Raw genomic sequence first — 27,490 nt, forward strand, 5'->3', positions numbered from 1 at the left:
CCCTTGCCATGTATTCTCCAACCTCATCAGGCATTATAGGAGAAAACTCAGAGCTGTTATCTTGGCAGAGAGGTAGCACAAAGTATTGACTAAAAGCGTGCCAATAATTGTTGCACACCTATATTTAACAAAGATTTTTTTTTTTTTATAAACCTGAGTTTTGTTTACAGTTGTTTGATATCCATGAGAGCAGAGTATTTTTGTAATTTTTTTAAACAATAGATTAAACAATAAAGACAATTTTTTACAATGTTCTTTGCTCATATTTACCAAGGGTGCCAATATTAGTGGAGGACACTGTAGTTCTTGTGTGACAAAACTTTACAATTTACTTCCTAACATGACTTTAATATTATCCGCTATATCACACTCCTCTGCTTGTGGAGACGAGGTACATCACTACTGATTCACTACACTACAGTATATAATATATAATAAAAAGATGTAATTTTCCCTCTTTCACAGCCACACTACTGAAAAACTGAAAATGATTTGAGGAATCACACAGATTTTTCTCTCTTTACACATCCTCTGTCAAATGTCATGGAAATCTGTTTTCTGTAGATTATTCTTTCCTTTCTTTTGAATATTACCACTGTAATCAACATCATGTTGTGTATGTGTGTGTGTGTGTGTGTGTGTGTGTGTGTGTGTGTGTGTGTGTGTGTGTGTGTGTGTATCATGTCCATACTTAACAATGGCCTGCAAGCTCTTTAGCAAGTTGCTATGCCAACAAATCTTTCCAGATTCTTGTCATTTGTAGATGAGCTGTTGTATTTCACCAGAAAACTGAACACACACCTGTACACACACACACACACACACACACACACACACACACAAAGGCAAGTGTGGCTTTTTTGGTTCACAGAGCTTGGAATATAGTGGCTGGCTTATGCTGCATGGCTTTTTATAAGTGGTTGCCATGGTAACTGCCGCATGGCGAGGAATCATCAGGTATACCAGAGCTATAGATTGTGATGGGTTTTGAAATGGATGTTGTTCATGTCCCCAGTATGATGTTGGACAGTGTCTCTGACAAATATTGGTACTGTATGTCACACAGATAATAACACTTATCAAGATTCTTTAATAAACTTTTTTGAAAAAAAGTATATAGATACAAAGCCTCACACAGCACTGCACTCACACACACACACACACACACACACACACACACACACACACAAATACACACCACAGCAGAGAAAATGAGGAATCAGTGAAAATGACTGGAATCATACAGTCCATTACGTTCCTTCGCTCAGCTTTTCTTAGCACCTTTAGCTGCACTTTTCTTCTTAGAGGAGCCCTGTTTCTTGGGGTGGGGTTTATTAGCACTGGGAGTGGCCTCCTGGGATTTTCCATTTAGTGGTTTTGCTGCTGCTGTTGTAGTAGATGCCTTGGGTGCAGGTGATTCCGCAATGTGAGATTCTACTTTTATAGGCTCCACTTCTGCATTTAAAGTTTCTTTAGCAGACTCAGCTTTGGGGTCTTGTTCCATATGAAGTTCAGTTTTGCTAGAAGGTACTTTAGGAGCTTCAGCTTGAACTGTTAATCTTTTTACTTCTTTGGGTTTCATTTGTTTGTGGCCTACAGAATTTGGCTTGTTAGATTTTTGCATGGGTGTCTCTTGCTTGATTGGCTGTACTTTTGCAACATTTTTAGTTGGTACTTTGTTCAGCTCTGCTTTGGGTGGTTCTTCTTTGGGTGGTGCTACTTTGGGTGGTTCTGCTTTGGGTGGTTCTTCTTTGGGTGGTTCTTCTTTGGGTGGTGCTACTTTGGCGGGTTCTGCTTTTGGTGGTTCTGCTTTTGGTGGTTCTTCTTTGGGCGGTTCTACTTTGGGCGGTTCTGCTTTAGGTGGTTCTGCTTTGGGCGGTTCTTCTTTGGGTGGTTCTGCTTTGGGTGGTTCTTCTTTGGGGGGTTCTGCTTTGGGTGGTTCTTCTTTGGGGGGTTCTGCTTTTGGTGGTTCTGCTTTTGGTGGTTCTTCTTTGGGTGGTTCTACTTTGGGTGGTTCTGCTTTAGGTGGTTCTGCTTTGGGTGGTTCTGCTTTGGGTGGTTCTGCTTTAGGTGGTTCTGCTTTGGGTGGTTCTGCTTTAGGTGCTTCTTTCTCCTGTTGATTGGACTCATGCTTGGCCTCTAATTGGATTGCCTCACTTTTCACTCCCTTAGGAGTCAGTGTAGTATCTGATTTATGTACTTCTTCAATACCTTCTTCCAGACCGTGTTCCTCTGTTAAGGAATCTAACTTAACTGTTGTTGGTTTACTTGGCACAGGAACAAGAGGAACTAGTTGTTTAGACTCAGATGATTCCTCCTCACTGTCAGAGCCCTCCATTTCATCTGCAGTTGAGGCCATCAATGAGGCTGCAAACTCCTGCAGACGTTCTTGTTCCTTCCACAACTTCTCCATCTCTGCTGTAAGCGCTGGGTTGCGCACCGGCTCTGAGACTGGCAGCTGGTCGAGTTCTGGAATCTCTTCCTCACCAAGTTCCATCACAGTTGCTGAGGCTGAAATAGCTTGTATGCGGATCTCCTTTATCTTGTCGTACAAGATTTTCCTCTCCTCCTGTAGTGCTCGGCACAAAGTCTCCAACTTATCGATCTTCACAGTAAAGAGCTCAAGTTCTTTGCCCTTCTCAGATCTCTGTTGGAAGGCAATGTCACAAGATTAGCTCAGTGCAGAATTGGTGAACAAATAAAAATACACAAAATACAGCAGGTTACCTCCTCAATCATGTCAGTAAGAGCTTTGTTACAACTTTCAAAGCGTATTTTCCACACATTTGACTCCCTCTCCAGCTTCTTCATCTTCTTGGTCATCTAAGTAGATGGGTGACATGATTAACATAATAACTATGAAAAGAATTAGTGTAAAAATATTGTTCTTGATACATGGCATGGATTGCCATCAAGAGTTTAAACACACCGGCTATACTGCATTATTGTTATTGTTATGTTTATTAGTTTACAGCACATCATATTTCAAATACAGCTGTAACCATTTAAAATATGTGACTGTGTAAAGCAGCAAACCTTTTCCATCTCTTGTTTGAAAGCAGTATAAACGTCATTGCTTTTGGCCAGTGTAGCCTGAAACTCATCAAACTTGTGAGAGTACAACACGAGCTACAAGAGAAAGGGTGGAGGAGAAGAAAAACAGCAAATGTTTAGGATTGTTTGAGCTTCTCAGAGTACATCCATTATAGACACCGTTAGAAAAGAAATAATGCTGTGCTGTGAGTGTGAGTGTGTGTGTGTGTGTGTGTGTGTGTGTGTGTGTGTGTGTGTGTGTGTGTGTGTGTGTGTGTGCGTGTGCCTTCATAGTGATTCCTGAGTCATAAAAATGTGAAATGGTCTATATCCAGTAAAGCTAAGATGTCTCTGAATATGCTTGTGCTTTTTATTGTTGTGAATATGCTTTTAAATTATATATATATATATATATATATATATATATATATATATATATATATATATATATATATGTATATATATATACGTATATATACAGTATCTCACCAAAGTGAGTACACCCCTCACATTTTTGTAAATATTTGATTATATCTTTTAATGTGACAACACTGAAGAAATGACACTTTGCTACAATGTAAAGTAATGAGTGTGCAGCTTGTGTAACAGTGTAAATTTGCAGTCCCCTCAAAATACTCAACACACAGTCATTAATGTCTAAACCGCTGGCAACAAAAGTGAATATACCCCTATGTGAAAATGTCCCAATTGGGCCCAATTAGCCATTTTCCCTCCCCGGTGTCATGTGACTTGTTAGTGTTACAAGGTCTCAGGTGTGAATGGGGAGCAGGTGTGTTAAATTTGGTCTCATCCCTCTCACACTCCCTCATACTGGTCACTGGAAGTTCAACATGGCACCTCATGGCAAAGAACTCTCTGAGGATCTGAAAAAAAGAATTGTTGCTCTACATAAAGATGGCCTAGGCTATAAGAAGATTGCCAAGGCCCTGACACTGAGCTGCAGCACGGTGGCCAAGACCATACAGCGGTTTAACAGGACAGGCTCCACTCAGAACAGGCCTCGCCATGGTCGACCAAAGAAGTCGGGTTCACGTGTTCAGTGTCATATCCAGTGGTTGTGTTTGGGAAATAGACGTATGAGTGCTGCCAGCATTGCTGCAGAGGTTGAAAGGGTGAGAGGTCAGCCTGTTAGTGCTCAGACCATACGCCGCAGACTGCATCAAATTGGTCTGCATGGCTGTCGTCCCAGAAGGAAGCCTCTTCTAAAGATGATGCACAAGAAAGCCTGCAAACAGTTTGCTGAATACAAGCAGACTAAGGACATGGATTACTGGAACCATGTCCTGTGGTCTGATGAGACCAAGATAAACTTATTTGGTTCAGATGGTGTCAAGCGTTTGTGGCGACAAGTGTGTCTTGCCTCCAGTCAAGCATGGTGGTGGGAGTGTCATGGTCTGGGGCTGCATGAGTGCTGCCGGCACTGGGGAGCTACAGTTCATTGAGGGAACCATGAATGCCAACATGTACTGTGACATACTGAAGCAGAGCATGATCCCCTCCCTTCGGAGACTGGGCCGCAGGGAAGTACTCCAGAATGATAACAACCCCAAACACATCTCCAAGATGACCACTGCCTTGCTAAAGAAGCTGAGGGTGAAGGTGATGGACTAAACCCTATTGAGCATCTGTGGGGCATCCTCAAACGGAAGCTGGAGGAGCACAAGGTCTCTAACATCCACCAGCTCCGTGATGTCGTCATGGAGGAGTGGAAGAGGACTCCAGTGGCAACCTGTGAAGCTCTGGTGAACTCCATGCCCAAGAGGGTTAAGGCAGTGCTGGAAAATAATGGTGGCCACACAAAATATTGACACTTTGGGCCCAATTTGGACATTTTCACTTAGGGGTGTACTAACTTTTGTTGCCAGCGGTTTAGACATTAATGTCTGTGTGTTGAGATATTTTGAAGGGACAGTAAATTTACACTGTTACACAAGCTGTACACTCACTACTTTACATTGTAGCAAAGTGTCATTTCTTCAGTGTTGTCACATGAAAAGATATAATCAAATATTTACAAAAATGTGAGGGGTGTACTCACTGTGAGATACTGTATATATACACAGTGAGGGAAATAAGTATTGGATGCGTCAACATTTTTTTCAGTAAATATATTTCCAATGAGGCTATTCACATGAAATTTTCACCAGACAGCAGTATTAACTGAAAAAATCTGGAAATATAAAGGATTCAGAACATTAAAGTCCATAAATAAAGTTATGTGTTATGAAGTGGAATGACACAGGAGAAAAGTATTAAACACGCTAAGAAAAAGCAGTTCTCCAAGGAAAGGTAAGGCAAAGAACTAGCTGAAATTATACTTTTTGGATATATTATATGGGCCAAAATCACACCTGAATACTGTGGCCGATTAATTTCTTCATACAGGAAGCATCTTGAAACTGTCATTACAAACATAGGCTTCTCCACTAAGTATAAAATAAATTTCAGTTAGCGTGTTCAATACTTTTTTCTGTGTCATTCCGTTTTATTACACATAACTTAATTTATGGACTTTAATCTTGTGAATTCTTTATATTTCTGGATTTCTTGATTTAATACTGATGTCTGGTGAAAATTTCATGTGGATAGCCTCATTGGAAATATATTTACTGAAAAAAATGTTAATGCATCCAATACTTATTTCCCCCACTGTATATATATATATATATATATATATATATATATATATATATATATATATATATATATATATATATATAAAAGAGTAAATGTCTGATGAAATTCAGTTGAAAAGTTACTTATTACTTATGTACAAATGTTTTTTGTTTGAAAGTAGCTATGCTGTTTTGCCTGAAAACATCACTGTCTCAGTACGTTTGCTGCTCATATGCATGACTAACACCACACAGTTCGCTAATTAATTAATCAGAAGTATAACATTATGTTAATAACTGATATTTACCATCAGCTTGAATTTTTTATAGAACAGCCAATTAAGTTAGCTACCAGAATCGATGCTAGTCTAACCTGATTTTTTGCAAATAAACCAGGTTAATTTTTTCAAATTAACTGAAGTTCATGACTGAGGTAAAGGAGGCGCCTCAGTTTATATGAGTCTTCATTAACTCCAGCGTACTGAAACATTTTAGTGAGATAGAGCCGGGGTACTCATCCTCAGCTTCCACACTGCAGGCATGTGGATTATCTATCTTCACACACGCATGGATAGCTACAGTGCGAACTACAAGTGCATCTCAAAAAATTTGAATATCGTGGAAAAATCAAAAACTGGAACTTTCATATATTCTAGATTCATTACACATAAAGTGAAATACTTCAATCCTTTTTTTTTTTTAATCTTGATGATTACAGCTTAAAGCTCATGGAAATTAAAAACATCTCAAAATATTAGAATAAACAATTTATAATACAGAAATGTCGACCTGAGAAGAACTCTAATCAGCTAATTAACTCAAAACACCTGCAAAGGTTTCCTGAGCCTTTAATCTCTCAGTCTGTTTCAGTACACACAACCACAATCATGGGGAAGATGAAAGTAAATTTTGCATTTCATTTGGAAATCAAGGTTCCAGAGTCTGGAGGAAGAGTAGAGAGGCACAGAATCCAAGTTGCTTGAAGTCCAGTGTGAAGTTTCCACAGTCAGTGATGATTTGGGGTGCCATGTCATCTGCTGGTGTTGGTCCACTGTGTTTTCTCAAGTCGAGAGTCAATGCAGCGTCTACCAGGAGATTTTAGATAACTTCATGCTTCTGTCTGCTGACAAGCTTTATGGAGATGCTGATTTCCTTTTCCAGCAGGACTTGGTACCTGCCCACAGTGACAAAACTACTAGTAACTGGTTTGCTGATCATGGTATTACTGTGCTTGATTGGCCAGCCAACTCGCCTGACCTGAACCCCATAGAGAATCTATGAGAGACAGCAGGCCCGACAATACAGACAAGCAGAAGGCCGCTATCAAAGCAACCTGGACTTCCATAACACCTCAGCAGTGCCACAGGCTTATTGCCTCCATGCCACGCCACACTGATGCAGAACTTCATGCAAAAGGAGCTCTGACCCAGCATTGAGTGCGTAAATTAACATAATTTTCAGAAGGTTGACAGTTCTGTATTATAAATTCTTTATTCTAATATTTTGAGATACTGGATTTTTGATTTCCATGAGCTCTGAGCTGTAATCATCAAGATTTAAACATAAAAAGGCTTGAAATATTTCACTTTATGTGTAATGAATCTAGAATATATGAAAGTTCTGCTTTTTGAATTAAATTACAGAAAAAAATTAACTTTTCCACGATATTCTAATTTTTTGAGATGCACATATACACTGTGTAGCCTGAGAAGGTCAACGAAGGATGAATTGATGTGATGTGATTGATGTGATGTGCTGTGTTCAGTTATTGGCTTTGAGTTTTTTAACAAGTACATTGAAGATCTAAACAAAAATGTAAGGAGTAAAAGTACAAGTATTTAATTTCAGTAAAACTCAAATATAAATATAGCAAAATAATACTTATAGTATAGCAGCACATAGTGTGTGTGTGTGTGTGTGTGTGTGTGTGTGTGTGTGTGTGTGTGTGTGTGTAGGTGTGTGTGTGTATGGCTCTGGGTTTGGCTCTGCATCCACCATGCCCCTGACCAGGATAAAGTAGCTGCTGAAGATGGATGAATAAAAATATTTTATTCATTCTTTTTTGTGAAATGATAATAAAGGTAAATTAGCCACATGTTTAACGATCTAAAGTTTAAAGTAAATGAATGTTAAAAATGGTTTAATTTGTATTTTATTGGCAAATTCACCACTTGGCTTATCTATCGCTTCAGACATACCAGCAGTAATTATCTACACACCCATTAATCAGGCACTACACTACTCTACACTACGCTACACTTTTCTATGCTACACCCCACTATGCTACACTACTCTACGCTACACCATGCTACACCACACTACACTATGCCACACTACAATATGCTACACCCCACTACGCTACACTACTGTACGCTACACCATGCTACGCTACACTACGCTATGCCACGCTACACTACACTACACCATGCTACGCTACACTACGCTATGCCACGCTACACTACACTACACCATGCTACGCTACACTACTCTATGCCACACTACACCACGCTACGCTACACCATGCTATGCTACTTTATGTTACATCACACTACGCTACACTATGCTACACCACACTAAGCTACGCTACACTGCACAACGCCACACCACACTAAGCTATGCTATACTACGCTATGCTATGCTACACTATGCTACACCCCACTATGCTACACTACTCTACGCTACACTAGACTATGCTACACTACACTACACTTCACTACACTACTCTCCTCCTGTGTCATATGTATAACTTCATAGTTTCATCATGTCAAGAACATTAGCTTGTCTTTTAAAAGAGCAATTAATAGGAAGCTTCTTATTTTCCAGTTGAACCGGGTGAAAGTTATCATGTAATAATGAATTCTTATCTCTGGGCCTTGTGTATTGACTCCCCTTCACTCACATACTCCTATGTGGGTGGTTTAAAAAGTAGATCATTAAGCACTAAATTGGATATTCACCTGAGCCTGCATCACTGTGTTCTGCTCTTTCAGCTCTTTAACCTGTAGCTTCCACTCCGCAGCGTGAGACAGTAACTGCGCTTACACACAAAAACACAAGGAGAGAGAGAGAGAGAGAGAGAGAGAGAGAATGACAAAGCACTCCACTTTACCTGCTTCTTCATCTGCAACTCTTGCTCCTTCATTGTGACGCATTTCTTTGTTTTTTCAATTGCTTCTTTAAGCAACTAGCAACAAAGACAGTGAGACATTACCATGGGTCCTCCAGACTGTCTGTGTTCTCCATGCATACACCATGCTAATTACTCATTCATTCATTCATCCATTCATTCATTATTAGCATCATAAATCAGTTAGCAATCCTAGGAAGTAAAAATAAATATAATTCCTCATCACATTTCATAGTCTCAGTGCTGTTTCTACTTAAAGAGCAGAGGCAAAGAGTGTTGCATAACTCACGTATTCCTTTTCCCTCGTATGCTTCTCCTCAGCTTCTTTAAGACGCATGTTAGCTTCTTCCAGTTTGGCATCTGACAGCTGCTGCTGAAGATTCTTCTGTTGGAATATCTTCTCTAAGCTCTGTTTTGGAGACGTAGAGAAAGTATCTATCATTAGAGCACAGTGGAGTTCTTTTAGAGATACACTATACGGCTAAAAGTTTGTGCACACCTGATCATCACACCCATACAGTATGTGCTTGTTGAACATCTCATTCCAGATTTACTCCCCCTTTTACAGTTATAATAATCTCCTCCAGTCTTCTCAGAAGGCTTTCCAATAGATTTAGGGGCGTGGCTGTGGGGATTTGTGTTCATTCAGCTACAAGAGCGTTTGTGAGGTTTTAGGTCAGGTTCTGATGTTGGGATGGTGAGGAGGCACCAGTTCCAGTTCCAGTTCATCCCAAAGGTGTTCAGTGGTGTTTGAGGTTAGGGCTCTGTGCAGGACACTCAAGTTCTTCCACTTTCTTCCAACCTTACCATGCCACATCTTCATGGATCTTGCTTTGTGCACTTTGTGTCATACAGTAACAGGTTTGGGACTTCCAGTGAAGGAAAACTGTAATGCTACAGCATACAAAGACATTCTATACAATTGTGTGGTTTAAACTTTGCGGTAACAGTTTGGGGAAGAACCATATTCAGTATGGGTGTGATGGTGCACATACTTTTGGCCACATAGTGTACATGTACAACAATCCTACATCCTCACACAACACAAATATTTTGAAGCTGGATTTTAGAATGAACTGGGATTCACTGTAAGTACTACATCTACATGAACTCATGTTAAATAAATTAAAAATCATAGTTATAACTGATTAAAATAAGCAATACGCTTTATGCATATGTCTGACTTAATGCCAACTCATAAAGCAGAATTCTTTTTCAGCATAGGTGAAGGATATACATATACAGTACTGTGCAGAAGTCTCAGGCACATGCAAAGAAATGCTGTGGAGAAAAGATGCCTTCAAAAATAATCAAATGAAATGTTTCTACATTAAAAGAAATACTATAAAGAATAGTAAACAGTAATAAATGAAACAAAGTCAATATTTGTTATAATGACCTTTTGCTTTAAAAGAAAAAAAAGTAATCCCAGGTAAAATTTGTGCAGTTTTATAGGGAAATGAGCTGTAAGTGTTGTTGAGCATCTTGCAGAACCAGCCATGGTTCTTCTGGAGGCTTTGACTGGCGCACTCGCTTCTTATTTTTGCAGTGAAAATCATCAACCTTCATTGTGTTTTTTGTCTGGAAAGTGGTCTCTTACGTAATACGCTGCTTTATTTACTGACATACACATTTCTGTCACATTTCATTTTGTGCTGGAAAATTAATGTTTGGAAATCTAGAGTGTTTTTGTACTGACTCGATAACATAGAAGTCATTAAATAAAAACAAAGTTTGTACTAAAACAAATAGGGTGCCTAAAACTTTTGCACAATACTTCACATATTTTTACTACTGAATAATAAAAGTGACAGAAAACTGTACATGTATTACATGCAATAGTCCATGCCATATTACAGCTCTATATGTCTTCGCATTTATATTCCAGAAACAGGTGGGGGCAGTAAAGATTACATTATTCAGTGCTGAGTGATCTGTACTAAATGCCGTTGCACTGTTTATTTCTACCCATAATGCACAGCAGTGTGTGAGAGCTCTCAGTGTGATAGAGTAAGACTAGCCTGTCATTAAATAAGGCATAAATTGAGACCCGGTAAGGATGTGTTTCTGTAGATAGAGAGGCAGATGCACAGTCTCTCATACAGTACAGCCCTTAACTGTACATGATCTTTTATTATGAATATTTTTGTGATGATGACTGAACATCGCCTTCCTATTATTTCGATGCCACCTGAATGTAAATGTGAATTAGGTTTTCAGTTCTTCATACACAGTATAAATATATAAATATAAAGTGGGTCTGACTGGAAAAATTCAGGTTTGAAACTGCTAAAGATTAAACATATTTCTAGAGACTATCTTTCTATCTTCTTGTTGTTCAATCATAATTCAGGTCATTAGGTGTGGTTCTTCTGTTAGTCTGGAGATAATACTGATAAAACAGTGTTGCCCAGTTGTTTGTTTGAACTAATGCTATGTAAAGAGTCTTATAAAGTGTGTCTAACAGTCAGTTGCCACCTCAGATAGATTGTAAAAGCTTACAAAGCATTCACAGGATGTAATTGTGGAAAGGTATCCATCAGGAGGGGTACAAAAGAATTTAAAAAACATGGTCCAAGATGGAATCATGAAACACTGTGAAGGCCATCATCGCCACAGGGACATTACCAAGAACAGGACCTCCAAAACTGATGAAAGGACAAGAAGTAAGTTTATCAAGGAGGTTGCCAAGAGACCTACAGCAACATTAAAGGAGCTGCAGGAATATCTGACAAGTACTGATCACCCCCTGCATGTGACAACAATCTCTTGTACTCTTCACATTTCTGAGTGATGAGGTAGGGTAGCCATTTCTTATGAAAGAACAAAACAAAAACAAAAACATCCAAGCCACCTAAATCATCCCAAATCATGTGGCAAGATGTGGTATGGTCTGATGAGACCAAGGTAGAACTTCTTAGGCATAATTCTGAAAGATAAATTTGATAAGCTTATCATCCAAGGAACACCAGAACCACGGTCAAGCATGGTGGTGGCAGCATCACGCTATGGTTCTGATTCTCTTCAGCTGAGACTGAGGCTCTAGTTAAGATAGAGGGATTCATGGATAGCTCCAAATACCAATCTACTTTACCCCAAAACCTGCAGGCCTCTGTTAGACAGCTGAAGATGAAGAAACATTTCACCTTACAGCAGGGTAACAACCCAAAGCACAACTCCAAGTCAACAAAGGAACAGATTCAGAGGAAGAAGATCAGTGTTTTGGAAGGGCCCAGTCAGAGCCCAGATCTAAATACTTTTTAGTACCTGTGGAATGACTTGAAGAGGACTATGCACAGGAGATACCTGATATCCCAATCTGATAGATTTGGAGCAGGTTTGCAAGGAACAGTGGAATAATTTATCAAATGAAGAAAATATAACAAGTGTTCCTAAATATTAATTTACACACCTGACCTCTTAAAGACCAGTTTGCCTGCTGTAAAGTTAGTTTTAAGTGTAGTTTTTAAGTGTGTGCGCGTGTGTGTGTGTGTGTGTGTGTGTGTGTGTGTACCTCCTCTCTCTTCTCATACTGCTGGATGATGGAGGTGAGCTTGTTTGTCAGCTCACTGTTCTCTTGGCACAGCTTGTTGTTGCGGTTGCTGTGATGCTCAATTTGGGCCTGGATGTCCACTACTGTGTTCTGGAAATGACTGGTGATCTCCGCTCGCTTCCTCTCATCCTCCTGGCACTTCTGCAGCATGTCTTCCTATGGTGTAACACAGATAACTGCAGTGTTTAATGTCCAAAGAAAGCACTGCTCAAGCTCAAGAAAACATAGAATATTCTATACTTTAATGGAATATTTTTTGGAATATTACTACTTTCAGATAAATGTGCCTTGACAGCCCAGATTTGGTTCATTTACATTTATGAAAATTCCAGCAATTTTTGCCTGTTGTTTCTCAGTTTCTCAGTTTTAAAAAATTAAAATCTATTTTATCTTTTAAATTGCAAAGTGACAAAATAAGCTTCAGTCTTATATAAGTCATGTGTCAGAGTTTTTCAATAACAAATAGCTATTATTGTAACGATTTCCCCTTGAGTCAGTGCTGCAATAAGCTCGGAAAACCGAAGTGCACTAGCCAGGTGTGCGAGCGCTCAGCGAATGCATGATTTTTGATTTTTAATAACAGTGACTTTGTATACTATGGACACATGCATCTGTTATGATTATGTTCTGTCTCCACCCCTGTTTAGTCATTGGTTGTTTTCCGAAGGTGTTTCAGTGTTGTTTTCCGAAGGTGTTTCAATATTGTTTTCAGCTGTCCGTGTTTACCCATGATTGGTCATTTAAACCCCTCATATCTCTGTGCACTTTGCGTAGTATTGAGTTTACCTCTTTACTAAGCGGTTGTTTCTCGTTTCTCGTTTCATGTTATTGACCTTGTTTCTCGGTTCTCATTTCATGTTATTGATCTTGTTAATCATTTCTCGTTTCATGTTATTGACCGTGTTGCTCATTTTGATTCCAGCCTAGCCCTGTTTATGCCCGTTTGCCGATCGCCTGAACTTTTGAATGTTATTAGGCCACGCTTTGATTACTGTTTGGATATGTCTGCCTGCCTCTCTCTTTAATAAACGTCTTTAACTGCATGTGCAGCTGTCCTAAACCACCATTACAAGGATTACGTGACAGAATACTGCACCACAACATGGATGCAGCAGGAAGACGGAGGAGACATCACGCTAGGAAGACCAAGCAAACCGTCCCACCTGTGGATTCGATCCAGTTCCCGCAGTGGACTGTAGTAGATCTCCTGGAGCAGTATGATGGGTTGTCAGGCGATCCTGAATATTTTCTTGTGATCTATTTTTCTAGCTTAGCGGACCCCAAACCCAGTGAGAAGCATTGGATAAGGTTCACATTGTCCCGGTTTTTTGGCTCAGCCCGCCAGTGGGCACAGTGTCTAGCAGCCATGGGATCCAACGGACTGGATAAGGTAACTCAGTTTGTGAGACTATTCATGATGATGTTCGGCAGTCCAGAATCCAGGGCAGTCCTGGAGGATCTTTTGGTGGAGCCCTGCCTCAGAGATGAACCTGACGTGCTGTTCACTACCTGTTATGAGCAGGCAAACTGGGTGACCTTCTACTCAGAGCTCCAAAATGAGACTCACAAAGTGGTCTCACCTGCAGAGCTCCAGCCAGAGGTCAACATGGTGACCTCTTCCCCAGAGCTCGAACCTGAGATCCATGAGGTAGTTTCTCCTGCCGAGCTCCAGCCGGAGGTCAACATGGCAACCTTGGCTCCGGAGCTCCAACCGGAGACCCACGAGGGGGTCTCACCCACAGAGTTCCTGCCAGAGGTCAACGTGGCGACCTCTACTCCGGAGTTCCAGCTCGAGGCCTATGAGGTGGTCTCACCTGGCGAGCTATAGGCCGGAGGTCAATGTGGTGACTTCATCTCCAGAGCTTGAACCTGAGACCCATGCGGTGGTCTCACCTGCCAAGCTCCAGCCAGAGGTCAATGTAGCGACCTCGGCTCCAGAGCTCTAGCTCAGAATCCACGAGGTAGTCTCACCTGCCTAGCTCCAGCTAGAGGTCGAAGACACAACCTCTCAAGCAAAGTGCCTGTGAGAGGTCGAAGAGGCAACCTTTCAAGCCAAGTTCCTGTCAGAGGTCGAAGAGATGACCTTTCAATCCAAGTTGCTGTCAGAGGTCAAAGAAACGACCTCTCAAGCCAAGTTCCTGTTCGAGGTCGAAAGATGACCTCTCAAGCTGAGTTCCTGTCAGAGGTTGAAGAGGCGGCCTCTCAAGCCAAGTTCCTGTCCGAGGTCAAAGAGACGGCCTCCTAAGACACGTTCCTGTTCGAGGTCGAAGAGATGGCTTCCCAAGACACGTTTCTGTACGAGGTTCGACGAGGCGAACTCCCATGCCAAGTTCCAGTCTGAGATCGACGAGGCTGTAGACATGACTAACCAAGTTCTCCTCATGCTTGAAACTGACGTTACAACCAACTAGGTTTTGTTCACACCAGAGTCTGTTGACACGACCACCCAAGTTCTCATCATGCCAGAAAACTATGTCACGACCAACCAGGTTCTGCTCATGCCTGAAGCCGACATCACAACCAACCAAACTATGCTCATGCCAGAGTCGGTCGTCATGACCAACCATGTTCCGCTCACGCCTGAATCTGCTGACACAGACAACCAAGTTTTGCTCACGCCCGAGTCTGCTGACACAGACAACCAGGTCCTGGTCACGCCTGAAGCCAACCTATGAGGTGGTCTCACCTGGCGAGCTACAGCCGGAGGTCAACATGGCGATTTCATCTCCAGAACAAGCAAGTTCTGATCACACCCGAGTCTACAGACACGGACAACCAAGTTCTGCTCGTGCCCGATTATGCTGACATGGACCACCAACTTCTGCTCATGCCCAATTCTGCTGACAAGGACGGCCAAGTTCTCCTCATGCCCGAGTCTGCTGACAAGGACGACCAAGTTCTGCTCACGCCCGAGTCTGCTGACACGGACCACCAAGTTCTGCTCACGCCCGAGTCTGCAGACACGGACCACCAATTTCTGCTCACGCCTGAGTCTGCTGATGCTCAGCGAACGCATGCTTTTCGGTGTTCAATGACAGTGATTTTGTTTACTTTGGACATGTGCGTTTGTTATGATTATGTTCTGTCTCCATCCCTGTTTAGTCATTGGTTGTTTTCCGAAGGTGTTTCAATATTGTTTTCAGCTGTCTGTGTGTAGCCATGATTACGTTGGTCATTTAAACCCCTCGTGTCTCTGTGCACTTTGCGCAATATTGAGTTTACCTCTTTACTAAGCGGCTGTTTCTCGTTTCTCATTTCATGTTATTGACCTTGTTTCTCGTTTCTTGTTTTGATTCCAGCCTAGCCCTGTTTATGCCCATTTACCGATCGCCTGACCTTTTGAATGTAATTAGACCATGCTTTGATTACTGTTTGGATTTGTCTGCCTGCCTTTCTCTTTAATAAACGTCTTTAACTGCACGTGCATCCATCCTAAACCTCCATTACAAGGATTACATAACAATTATTCTCATTCTTCTACTACGATGTAATGTAAACCCAAGAAACAATGTTAAAAAAAGACAAATATGACCACTTTCATGTGAAATAAATATCAAAATATATTACTGCATGGACAATCCTAGCTGTAATGATCACATTAATCACTGGTTTAATTTAACAAAATACAACACACTCATTATTCATCAGTGCATAGAATAGAATAGCAGTTTATCCAGCATGACCTGTTATTTTATTTATTTCAAATATCGAGCTCTGATACATACTCCTTAATGCAGCCACGAGACACTAAACACAGGTCATGAAATAGTGATGTGTGTGCTGGATGTAAGTGCTTTTTTATCATGCTTTTAATTTGCTATTTTGATTTTTTGAATGAATAAAATAATAGGAATGTGTCCTGTAAAGAAATCATGGCCAGTGACCGGGCGCTTGTACTGTGTTCATATCTGCTATAGATAAGCGATGTCTCTATGCTCCATTCAGAAAAAAGTCCTGGTGGTCAGAATCGATCAAACTCCTTCCCGTGTATGTAACTCTCATGTATGTACTGAATAGTGGTTAAATATGTATAGAATTTCAGTATTAGATACTCGCTAATTCTGAGTATGGCGGAAAACAACTAAAAATAAGGAACAACGCTGGAAGGTATTTAAATTTAATGAGAATGTAATGCAATTGTTTTATTCAAATCCAGATACAAGCTGCATGAAATGACCAGGTAAAAACAGCATCTTAGTGATGTAAAAACATCCTGGCATTTCACTTAGCTCAGTGAGAGTATGTCTTCAGAATCAACACGGGAATGTTCATCCCCATTCACCCCATTCATGGGGTGTGGTGTTGCTACATCACTAAGACCCCCAACTCCACCTGGTCCATTCAGGGATCTTAGGTCTGGATTTTACTGAGCTTTTGTTTCTCATAGGATACTCTGTTTAGAATGGAGTGTTGGATGGATCATCTAGGGTGCGTCCAGAGGTTACAGTGGGATTTCAGTTAATTCACTTAGCTAGTCTAAAATCAAGGGACATTCTCAGGAATCGGTGGCTTTTGTCCCGAACTGGTGTACTTTATACTGCATAGCTGCATTTCATATGACATGTTTTAACATTAAAAAACAAACATATTTCCTCACCTCCAGGCTGATAAACAAATTATTATTTTTGCATTAACATCTGAAAAACTGTGATTTTTTCCCCCAAACCCGTTACAGTCAGATTATATCCTGTATAACTATGATTTGAATGGATCATTAGAAATTAAACAGGATAATCCTATCACTTTCCTCTACAGTATTTTTTCCACTACAGTATTTCTTGTGTACCATATGACATGGGACTGCACAATTTCTCTAGAAATATTCAAGAATGTTATTTATTTAAGATATGATAAAGAACAAATGGGAGTTTAATGGCATTTTTTAAAATTGATGTTTAAATAATGAAGTACACGGTTGAGTGCAGGCTGGAAAATGATAACAGGTTTGAAGGGAAACTGTGACATGAGCCTTATTATACATTTTTCCTTAAATTTTCTTTAATGATGGGGTCACTTTCGCTATTTTAGCGTTACCATTTGCTAATTCATGTGTTTCTAGGCCTTAGTGTTTATTTTTAGCAGAGTTTACTGATGTTGCTCTTGGTGCTGTTATGCCAGAATTCTCTTTATAGTGAACCTTGAGGAAACCCAGATAGACACAAGGAGAACATGCCCTGAAACTTAAAGGGACATGGTTCATGTTTGTTTAGTTTTCTTTTACACGTGAATTGTTTCTAAATAGTGCAATAGTGTGTTGTTTTTCAGATTTGTTTCTCTGGCGCGTCCAGGATACTGCTTTCTACTGCTGTCTAAACAATTAAGGAGGGAATTAAGTTGGATGTTCCTCATTGTTGCTCCAATCTGCTGTGCTTGTATATGCTCAGTCTGACTGTTTGGACACTGTATTATATTGTTTTTCTTGTTTGGGGCCAGCTGGTATTCCTCATCCTTTTCATAACTGATTTCTGTTCTCTCTGTTAGTAGGAGCTGAGGGGTCTGAGGTGAGGAGGCTGGTCACTGGGTGGTTGGTATCCCTCCATGTTGGTGTGGTCATGTGGCTTAATCATGTGATTCTGGACCAGGTACCTGGATAACCTACTTCTGTGTGGTAAGCCCTGCTCCCATTTTCATTTATTTTGGATTTTGAGCCTTTCATTCTTTAATATGAATCTCCTATGTCTTAATTGAATAAACCTAACAGTATGCATTAGCTTCTATTGAGTTTCTTTTACAATATCTTTCCCCCTATAGCCATGTTTACCATTTATATTATTTAAAATAAAAATCAGCAGTGTATACCAATGTACCTACGAACCTGTGACAGGTTCGTATGTCCAATGTGACATTATGACAGGTGACATTTGTTCATTGGTATATAATAAGTTAGTTTACTCTTTGAGTTTGTAGTGAGCTACGTTCACATCAGTAAAACATTTTCAGTCCTTTCTGTCATGTCAAGGCAAACCAGCAACATTTCCCAGAATGCACAAAGAACTACAAACATGGCCGATGAATACAACTCCCACCTTCTCTTAAGAACTAATCAGACACACCTGTTCCCAATTACAATGTCAATCACACCACACTAATTAAGAAAAACTCTCACCCACACAGCCATTGCGAAGTATACGTTCAGTTACATTTTGTCTCTGCCATTACCAAGCCTTGATGCCTTGTTTGTTTATTCTGATTTTGACTTTGTTCTTGTTTTCAACCTTGTCTTTTTGCCTTGCCTTGTTTGGACTGTTTGCCTGATCGCCTGACCTCTGCCTGTCTATGTTTATTGATTTCTGCCTGATCCCTTGGACTTGTTATTTTATTAAACTGCCATAACTGAACTTGCTTCCATCTCAGCCTCCATTACGTGACAGAATACGTCACCCATAACATGGAAGCAGCAGGCAAGCGAAGGAGACATCACGCTATGGTAATAAAGAACACCATACCGAGACTCAATTCTATCAAGCTTCCTCAATGGGTTGCCAGGGATCCCCCAGAGCCTTACGATGGATGTTTTGGCTGCCCTGGGAATTTTCTGTTCGACTGCCAATTACATTTTTTGAGCCTCGTGCTCCCCATGCCTGTCCAGAGGCAGTGGTTGGGGTTCAGAGCTTGGCTCATTGGCCAAGCTTGCCAGTGGGCAGAGCATGTGGCCGGTACAGAATCCAAGGGTCTTCACAATGTAACTCAATTTGTGGGACTATTGATAAAGGAGTTTGGGAGTCCAGAGTACACCCCCAACCTGGATGAGTTTTTGGAGAGGGCCAGTCTCATGAGTGAACCTGCGAGGCCATTTACCACCTACTACAAGGTGATTGCATCCTCAGAGCTCCAGCCTGAGACCCACAAGGTGGTCTCCCCTGCAGAGCCCCAGCCAGAGACCCAAGAGGTGAACTCGCCTGCCAAGCTTCAGCCGGAGGTCAATGTGACGACCTCCTTCCCAGAGCTCCTTTTGGAGGTGAACCTCAGCTCCAGAGCCCCAGTTGGAGGTCAGCATGGTGACCTCCTCCCCAGCGCTCCAGCATGAGACTCACAAGGTGGTCTCATCTCCTTAGTTCAAGCATGAGGTCAACAAGGTGAACTCAGCTCCAGAGCCCCAGTCGGAGGTCAACATGGTGACCTTCTCCACAGAGCTCCAGCAAGAGACCCACGAGGTGGTCTCATCTCCAGAGCTCCAGTCAGAGGTCAACATGGTGACCTCCTCTTCAAAGCCACAGCCAGAGGTGAACATGACAACCTCCTCTCCAGAGCTCCAGCCAGGGACCCACAAGGTGGTCTCCCCTGCAGAGCTCCAGCTTGAGACCCACAAGGTGGTCTCCCCTGCAGAGCTCCAGCTGGAGGTCAATGTGGCAACCTCATCTTCAGAGCTCCAGTCTGAGATCCATGAGGCTATCTCACCTGTAGAGTTCTTGCCAGAGGTCAACGTGGCACCCTCATCTCCAAAGCTCCAGCTTGAGACCCATGAAGTGATCTCACCTGCCCCCGAACCATAGCCGGAGGTCAATGTGATGCCCTCATCTCTAGAGCTACAGCCTGAGATCCATGAGGTGTTCTCCACTGCAGAGCCCCTGCCAGAGATCCCAAGCCATGTTCCAGCCTGAGGTCGAGGAGATGGTCTCCCAAAGCATGTTGCAGTCTGAGGTCGAGGAGACGGCCTCCCAAAGCATGTTCGAGTCTGAGGTCGAGGAGACAGCCTCCCAAGCCATGTTCCAGTCTGAGGTCGAGGAGATGGCCTCCCAAGCCATGATCCTGTCTGAGGTCAAGGAGATGGCCTCCCAAGCCACGTTCCAGTCTGAGGTCAACATCATGGCCAACATCGACATCATGGATCTGCTTGCACTTGAGTCTGCTGACACAGCTAACCAAGTTCAGCCTCCAGAGTCAATGGTTTAAGACGCTCAGCCTCCCTGCTCGAATGAGGATGCTGCTCAGCATCCCTATACAGCTGAGGACACTGCTCAGCCTCCCTGTTCAGCTGAGGATGTTTCTCTGCCTCCTGTTGCAGCCGAGGATGTTTCTCTGCTTCCTGTTGCAGCCAAGAGCTCCACTTTGCTTCCGTACTCTGCCTCAAACGTCATTACGCCAGGCTTCTCTACGGACGTCACTCCACTTTCCCATGCTGCTGAGGACATCCCACTGCCTTCGTGTTCGACAGAAGACATTGCTCCACACTCAAGAAAGGCAGACGAGACTGCCCACCAAGTCAAGCCCCTATCTAAAGCTGACGACACAACTTCCCAAGTCTAGGTCTTGCCAAATGACCTCGGCGAACCAGCCCCAGCCTCATGTCTGCTCCTCGAGGAACTTGCTACTTGTTGGACAATGCCTGCATTGGAACCTGAGGGGCTGTGTGAACATTTTGCCCAGAGGGCTAGGACCACCGGGGTAGGGAGTGTTTATTGGTGCCCCTTGAGAGGGGGGGGGGGGGGTTTCTATCATGTCATGACAAACCAGCAACTCCATTTCCCAGAATGCATCAAGAACTACAAACATGGCCCATGACTACAGCTCCCAAAGCTACACACAGTCGCATGACCTTCTCTTGAGAACTAATCAGACACACCTGTTCCCAATTACAATCTCAATCACACCACACTACTTAAGAAACTCTCTCACTCACAAAGGCATTGCGAAGTATGCATTCAATTTTGTATCTGCCATTACCAAGCCTTTTTTGTTTATTCTGGTTTTGACTTTGTTCTTGTTTTTGACTTTGTTCTTGTTTTTGATCTTTTTTTGTTTATTCTGGTTTTGACTTTGTTCTTGTTTTTGACCTCATCTTTTTGCCTTGACTCATTTGGACTGTTTGCCTGATCGCCTGACCTCTGCCTGTCTGTTTATTGATTTCTGCCTGGTCCCTTGGGCATGTTATTTTATTAAACTGCCAAATCTGCACTTGCTTCCATCTCAGGCTTCATTACGTGACACTTTCCACCTCATGTCTCACTTATTTTCTCTCTCTCTCTCTCGCTCTCTCTCACTCTCTCAGAAAACTGACATAAAAATAATGAGAATTACTGAAACTCTTATCTGTAAATATTTCTAAAAATATAGCTGATTTATACACAGAGTATTAACTCATCTAAAGTATTTATTTATATTACTGACATCAGATCAGTGATAAAAGAACAGAGCAATGACCTCATGTTTGTTTAAATCAAACAGTTTATATTCCACATCTATTTAATCCCATTATTGGACAAAGTGTTTTTTATGTTGAAACTCAATGACAAACCCGAGAAATAAACCTGTTCCCGCAGTAACACCCACTTGTCACAAGAACATATTAAAATCACTGGAAAAGTGGTGACCTTTGATTTTAGAGGACGTTTCAGCAGAGCTGGACTGGGCTTTCTCACCTTCAGGGTCATATTGTGCTTCTGCAGCTCACGACAGAGGATCTCCAGCTTGCTTCGTGCCAGGAGACCCTGGCTGTGCTCTAACTGGAGCTGGTCCCTCTGTTTAACCAGGAGGCCTTGTCTCTTCTTAAGCAGCTCGACCTGCTCGCCCCTCTGCTCCTTCACCTACACAAACACACACAGATCACTCCAGACATTTAACCTTTAACTAACACAGGTTTTACTTAATGTGCTGCTGAAATCAAAATTGTCATTCCCCTATGTTATACTTCATATTCAGTCATAACCAATAAAATACTCTGTAGAACTCTATACGTCCCACCCCAGAGGCATGTCTTGCTCTACAGTAGTAGCTTGTTAGTTGAGGAAAAATATATCTAGAGTTTATTTGTTTAGAAGAAAGAAATCTGTATGAGATCATGGGTATGTGTTTTACCAACCTGGAGATTTTCATTTCTGGAATATATTACTTCTTCAGAGAGCATGAGAATGCAAATCTGTCTTTCTACACTGTCAATGCTTCATTGTCAGTGAAAGTAAGTAAAAGTCTCATGTTTATCTGTTTGCTCCATATTCAGGTAGCTCACTAAGCTATATACTGTATTCTATTTGTTTGTCTCCTGACTTTCACTACATTGTTCTTATTCATTACATCTCTGGATATGTTTTTTGGCTTTCTGTGTGTGTTTCTCTCTGTCCCTCCCTGTCTGGGATTTCCTGGAAGAGAACCAGATGCAGTGTGAAGTTTGGTGGATCGGGAATGATGTTATCTCTTTAGAAGAGAATGTTGGTGACAGTGGCGGCACATTCGAGCCCATAGTGTCAGACCTGACACCCACTTTTGTATATTTCAGCTTAATGCTAGCTTTGTCTATTCTTTACTCTATGCTCGTTGGAATTGTGCTACCTTTTGTACTCCATTTTCAGTGAGATGTTGAACCTTTCAATACATTCAGGCTTTATAACTCGTGTGTATGAACTGTATGTGCCCTTTGTAGCTGTATGGGAAACTGTACTGGAAAGTGCCATTTTTTTGGGAATCATGCCTTTATATCTGCTGAAAGGAAGGTGTATGCTTTGCTCCTTGGAGCTGAACACTCACCAGCTCTGCATATTTCCTCAACACTGTCTCCAGCTTCTCCTCCGGTGAGATGAGATCTTTTAGGCTTTGCAGCAGGAGTGAAGCTTCTGTACCTGTACAGACACAGCAAAGTAATGAATAAATGGTGCAGGAGAATAAGGGAAATGAACACATTTTAGCGTGTACAAGTCAGAAAGAAATAGCCATGAGTTTAATAACCATGGGCCATGTAATTCTGGGTAAATGTTGGGTCCTTGATGCCTTGAAGGTCATATTGGGTGAAATATGTTATTACATCCTGTGTAGCCTCATCTACATTTTCATTCATGAGGGTTTTCTGCTGCACTACATACAATATATTGTATGTTTTAATTGTAATGAATAACTATGTATGGTGAACATGCACATGCAATAATCATTCATTCATTCATCATCAGTAAGTGCCTGGTCACATCCTTCACACCCTCGCAGCATTCACACACTCATTCACACCTCAGGCAATTTAGCAGTTGGTCCATTTACTGGCATGTTTTTGGGGAAACAGGAGAACCTGGAGGAAACCCGCACAGACACAGGAAGAACATGCACAGAAACTTACAGGGACATGGTTTGGTCATTTCTTTTCATACATGAATGTTTTTCCCTCAAGACACTGGTTTCTGTGGTAGCTCAGTGTTTAAAGGCTCTGGTTTACTGATCAGAAGGTCAGGAGTTCAAATCCGAGCACTGTCAAGCTACCACTGTTGGGCCCTTGGGCAAGGCCCTTAACCTTAATTGCTCAGTTGTATAAATGAGATAAATGTAAGTCACTCTGGATAAGCGTGTCTGCTAAATGCTGTTAATGTAAATGGTTTCATAATTATCAGCACCCTTAAAATGAATATTTTGTGCTGCCTGCTATGGAGAGAATAACAGTGAGTCTCTTCCTCTCTAACGAGCTTGGAGACTGATCGTGATCCACATCTCTATGCGGAACATTTTAAGCTCCTTCATATTTTCAGTTTTGTGCAAATAGACCATCCACATTAATTCTGAGCCCAGGTTCAAATCTGGACACCGAGATTGCTGTCGCAAAAGAGGGCTTTTGTGTTTTGATTTGGAGGTTGATTTGGAGGTATGTTTGACTCATCATCTTGTTCAAACCTCAATGTATGGACAAGTCTAAACCTCCCAAATAATGAAAAAACAAATAAACCTGTAGATGGTAAACACTAAATAGTTATCTAACACTTTCTTAACATTAACAGTAATTCCAGCTACTGCTCCCTGTCTCCTCCCTTATATTCAACAACTCCAAAATGTCAGAATACTGTATTTTGGACTAGTTTCAGGTCTTTTCATGCTGTTTTTGAGTTGTAGTTGTAGGCACTCACCAAATCTACCTTCAAATCATGTAATATCTGAAGTGTGACTTTAACCATGGCATGGATGCTGGTGCCAGATGGGCTGGTTTGAGTATTTCAGAAACTGCTGATCTCTTGGGATTTCACACACTACTCTAGAGTTTCTCTAGAGTTTACACAATATGGTACGAAAAGCAAAAAACATCCAGAGAGTGGCGGTTGTCAGGGGAGGAGAACGTCAAGACTGGTTCCAGCTAACAGGAAGCCTACAGTAGGCCAATTTTATCTAGTTTTGATGTCCTTTGTATGTGTCATGATAAGTAAAATAGATCAGATAGAAGAGCTGGCAAGTGTAAATAAATCTTAATGTAATTATGGGCAAACTATAGGATCTCTGTAAGCAAACTCTAGCCATAGTTTTTTTTTTGTTTGTTTGTTTGGTTTTTTTTTTAAATAAATTGAAGTCTTATAAACATAAAAATTCCTAAAAGAATTTTTAACTAAAGAAGATAAAGAAACAAAGATAAACCATGTTCCTTACCAAGTCCTTCAAGGAGCACACTGGCTGTCTGTTCTGTCTCTGGGCTGCTGCTCACCCCCTTGGCCATGGTCTCTTCATCCAGGTTCTCTTCATCTTTCTCCAAGTTGGAAATCTTCTCTTCCATCAAGCTACATGCAGAACCATATGTGTTGATGATGTCCTCTAGCTGCCTGCTGAAGACTTCCATTGGGTCCTCAGGTTTCTCCTCAAGACCACTGACCTGGTTGCTGATGTCAGCAGATGGCTGAGAACTGTTCTCCATTATCTGATAAACACATTACCCCCCCACCACCACCCATGGTCTGTGAAAATGGTACAATGGAACAAGATGTACGAGAAATGTACAAGAAAGCTTAAAGTTTAAAAGGACCCTGGAATTACAGCACTAAAAGGCACTTCTTGTTCATATAAACTCCATTGCATTGCATTAGGAGAAATTGAATAAGAAACTGAAACGTTGTTTATCCAGTGGCTTTATTGCCTTATTGCTGCTTATCACATTACAGAGCTTTTTTTTCCACCCATCACCCCTCAGCCACATGGCGCATAGTCCAAACACACAGCTCTATTTATGGAGCTTCTAAATAGGGAAAAAATAAGATACCCTCAGTGACTCAGGCTACTACTTTATACTAACTGGCAGTCCTAAATGGGAATTTATTGTTTAAGTAATGTATACTCAAGCAACATTAAATCCTGATCATGTTTGTTTTGCGTTTGAACTTCTCCTCTATACAGTGTGTATCATGTAATTTCAGTATACAGACAAGAGACACAATGTCACGCCTCGATGAGAAAACCATCACAGCAACAATAACCACCCTGCAATACAACATGAGCTATGTGTAGATATATAATTAGTACAATATTAAAGCTTTGCTCTGTAAAGTTTTAAAGAGTACTTACAAAATCTGTAGCTTTTCTGTTCAGAGAGGAAGAGAGGATAATGGAGCAGTTTGTCCACACTACCAGCGGAGAGAAAAAGGTGAAGAAATTCCAGAAGCACTTTGATGCCTGAGACAACAGCTGTGACAGACAAGACCCTTAAAATAACCTCTGACTGGAACATGACTCTGGCCGCTGCAGAGATCTGGCCTCCCCAGGAAAACTGGCCCGCTCTGGCTTTTCAGAAGTTCACATGAGGAGCTTGTTATTATGTCCTTCAAAGTTTTGCAAAGGACATTTTAGACCATATTTCTTAGACCATGTTTCCAAAGACGTATGGGGTTGCGATAAAGCCTAGAAGTCTCTTTTAAAAAAAACATGAGTCATTAAAGTAGAAATTGCACTAGAATGAGTATCTTCCTGAAGGCTGATTAGATTAGATTAGGTTCTTAAAATTGGCCATCTTAAAATTTTCACTTTCTTTTAAATATCACTTATCCATGTGTAGGAATACCGTCAGTAAAAAGATCCTCCAATGTTTTATATATAAACAGCAATTGCTAACCTGCATGTCTAAATATTTTAAAATATTTTTTTTTATAAAATATTCATTAAATATTTTTTTTTTTTATAAAAATATAAAAATATTTTATGTTGATGACTAAAATGATTTTTGGGCAGTTTAGGATGGCAGCTGAGGTAAAAAAAACAACAACATTAAATAAAAATAAATAAATAAATAACAAAGCTTATAATAATAACTAAGGTGTTCATATGAGTCTGGTGCAAAAATACACATTTCATTTGGAAATTTTGTTCACCTTAAATTGACTGTATATCAGCATGGACGCTGTGCAAGAAAGGGTTCATTTCTGAACAACACTGTTTCCAATCAAATAAAATAAAATAAAAATCTAAGTCTTGTCTTTAAGTGAAATGGAACACAGTGGTGCTAGATTGGGTTTCTGAGTCAGGAGAAATATAAGCAGTGAAAAATATACAGTAAGTTTTAATAGCACATGTCTTTGTCCTGCCTCAAGCTGAAATGACATTGTTCTTATTAAGCAAATAAACAAGTATTTTGTTTTCTACATACTCTCCTAATTTACATATTCTAGTAAAGACCCATCTTTATCCGTCTCTTTCTGCTCTATCACTGTAATCTGTCCACTATGTATGTAAGGGTTACAACAGGTTTGTGTGTGCTGGTGTTTTTATTCTGTAAAAGACATTTCCCACATCTGATAATGTTTTAGATCAGTTTGTCATATTCTTATTCTAAAGGTTCACTGAAATTAACTTAACTGCGGTTACAGTGGGGGAAATAAGTATTGAACGCATCAATATTTTTTTCAGTAAATATATTTCCAATGAGGCTATTCACATGAAATTTTCACCAGGCATCAGTATTAACTAATGAAATCTGGAAATATAAAGAATTCACAACATTAAAGTCCATAAATAAAGTTATGTGAAATAAAGAGGAATGACACAGGAAAAAGTATTGAACATGATAACTGAAATTTATTTAATACTTAGTGGAGAAGCCTTTGTTTGTAGTGACAGCTTACATAATTTACATAATGTACATAAAACAGAATTTACTTGCATACAAGTAGATAAAGGATAATATAATATAAAGAATTTAAAAAGATGGCAGAAAATGTACAAACTATGTGGAATAAAGTGCAGATATGTGCAAATACAAATACAGTACAAAACAACAAGAATGCAAAACTACAAAACAAACAGATATTGTGCATACAAGACAGAAATAAAATTAATATTGCACTAATTGCCCTGATGTGCATGATCAGGCTAATGATTGTCGTGTCAAGGTGAAGACGGAGTAGAGGAGGGGAGGGGGCTGAACACTCATTCTTGTGGTACAAAATGATACATCTAATATGTAGAGAAAAAGCTGTTAATATG

The 27,490-nt window shown here is 40.8% G+C and overlaps 1 protein-coding gene across 2 annotated transcripts; it reads right to left on the bottom strand.

Annotated features, from left to right (window-relative positions):
* Positions 1–1,070: 1,070 nt before the first annotated feature.
* Positions 1,071–25,732, bottom strand: txlnba (taxilin beta a). 2 transcript variants are annotated; one of them, XM_017493806.3, is made up of 10 exons: positions 25,580–25,732; positions 24,674–24,938; positions 22,811–22,902; positions 21,709–21,873; positions 12,311–12,505; positions 9,086–9,205; positions 8,627–8,701; positions 3,037–3,129; positions 2,728–2,823; positions 1,071–2,647 (listed from the first exon to the last, which is right to left on the bottom strand). In XM_017493806.3, exons 2-10 carry the CDS (start codon positions 24,933–24,935, stop codon positions 1,265–1,267), a joined length of 2,481 nt encoding a protein of 826 aa, XP_017349295.2. In that variant the 5' UTR covers positions 24,936–24,938; positions 25,580–25,732; the 3' UTR covers positions 1,071–1,264. The 2 variants fall into 2 exon arrangements, with proteins under 2 accessions (XP_017349295.2, XP_017349287.2); XM_017493798.3 differs by lacking the exon at positions 8,627–8,701 and adding an exon at positions 8,779–8,853.
* Positions 25,733–27,490: the final 1,758 nt, after the last annotated feature.

This window comes from Ictalurus punctatus, chromosome 2, assembly GCF_001660625.3.
Source record: "Ictalurus punctatus breed USDA103 chromosome 2, Coco_2.0, whole genome shotgun sequence".
Lineage (NCBI taxonomy): Eukaryota > Metazoa > Chordata > Actinopteri > Siluriformes > Ictaluridae > Ictalurus > Ictalurus punctatus.

Excerpts from the sequence above, each read along its gene's own strand:
- txlnba (XM_017493806.3), bottom strand. The coding sequence starts at position 24,935 with ATGGAGAACAGTTCTCAGCCATCTGCTGACATCAGCAACCAGGTCAGT. Across the intron at positions 9,206-12,310 it reads AGTATGAGAAGAGAGAGGAG|AGCTTAGAGAAGATATTCCA; the intron begins GTACACACACAC and ends TCTCCAAAACAG. Across the intron at positions 8,702-9,085 it reads ATACGAGGGAAAAGGAATAC|TTACTGTCTCACGCTGCGGA; the intron begins GTGAGTTATGCA and ends GTGTAAGCGCAG.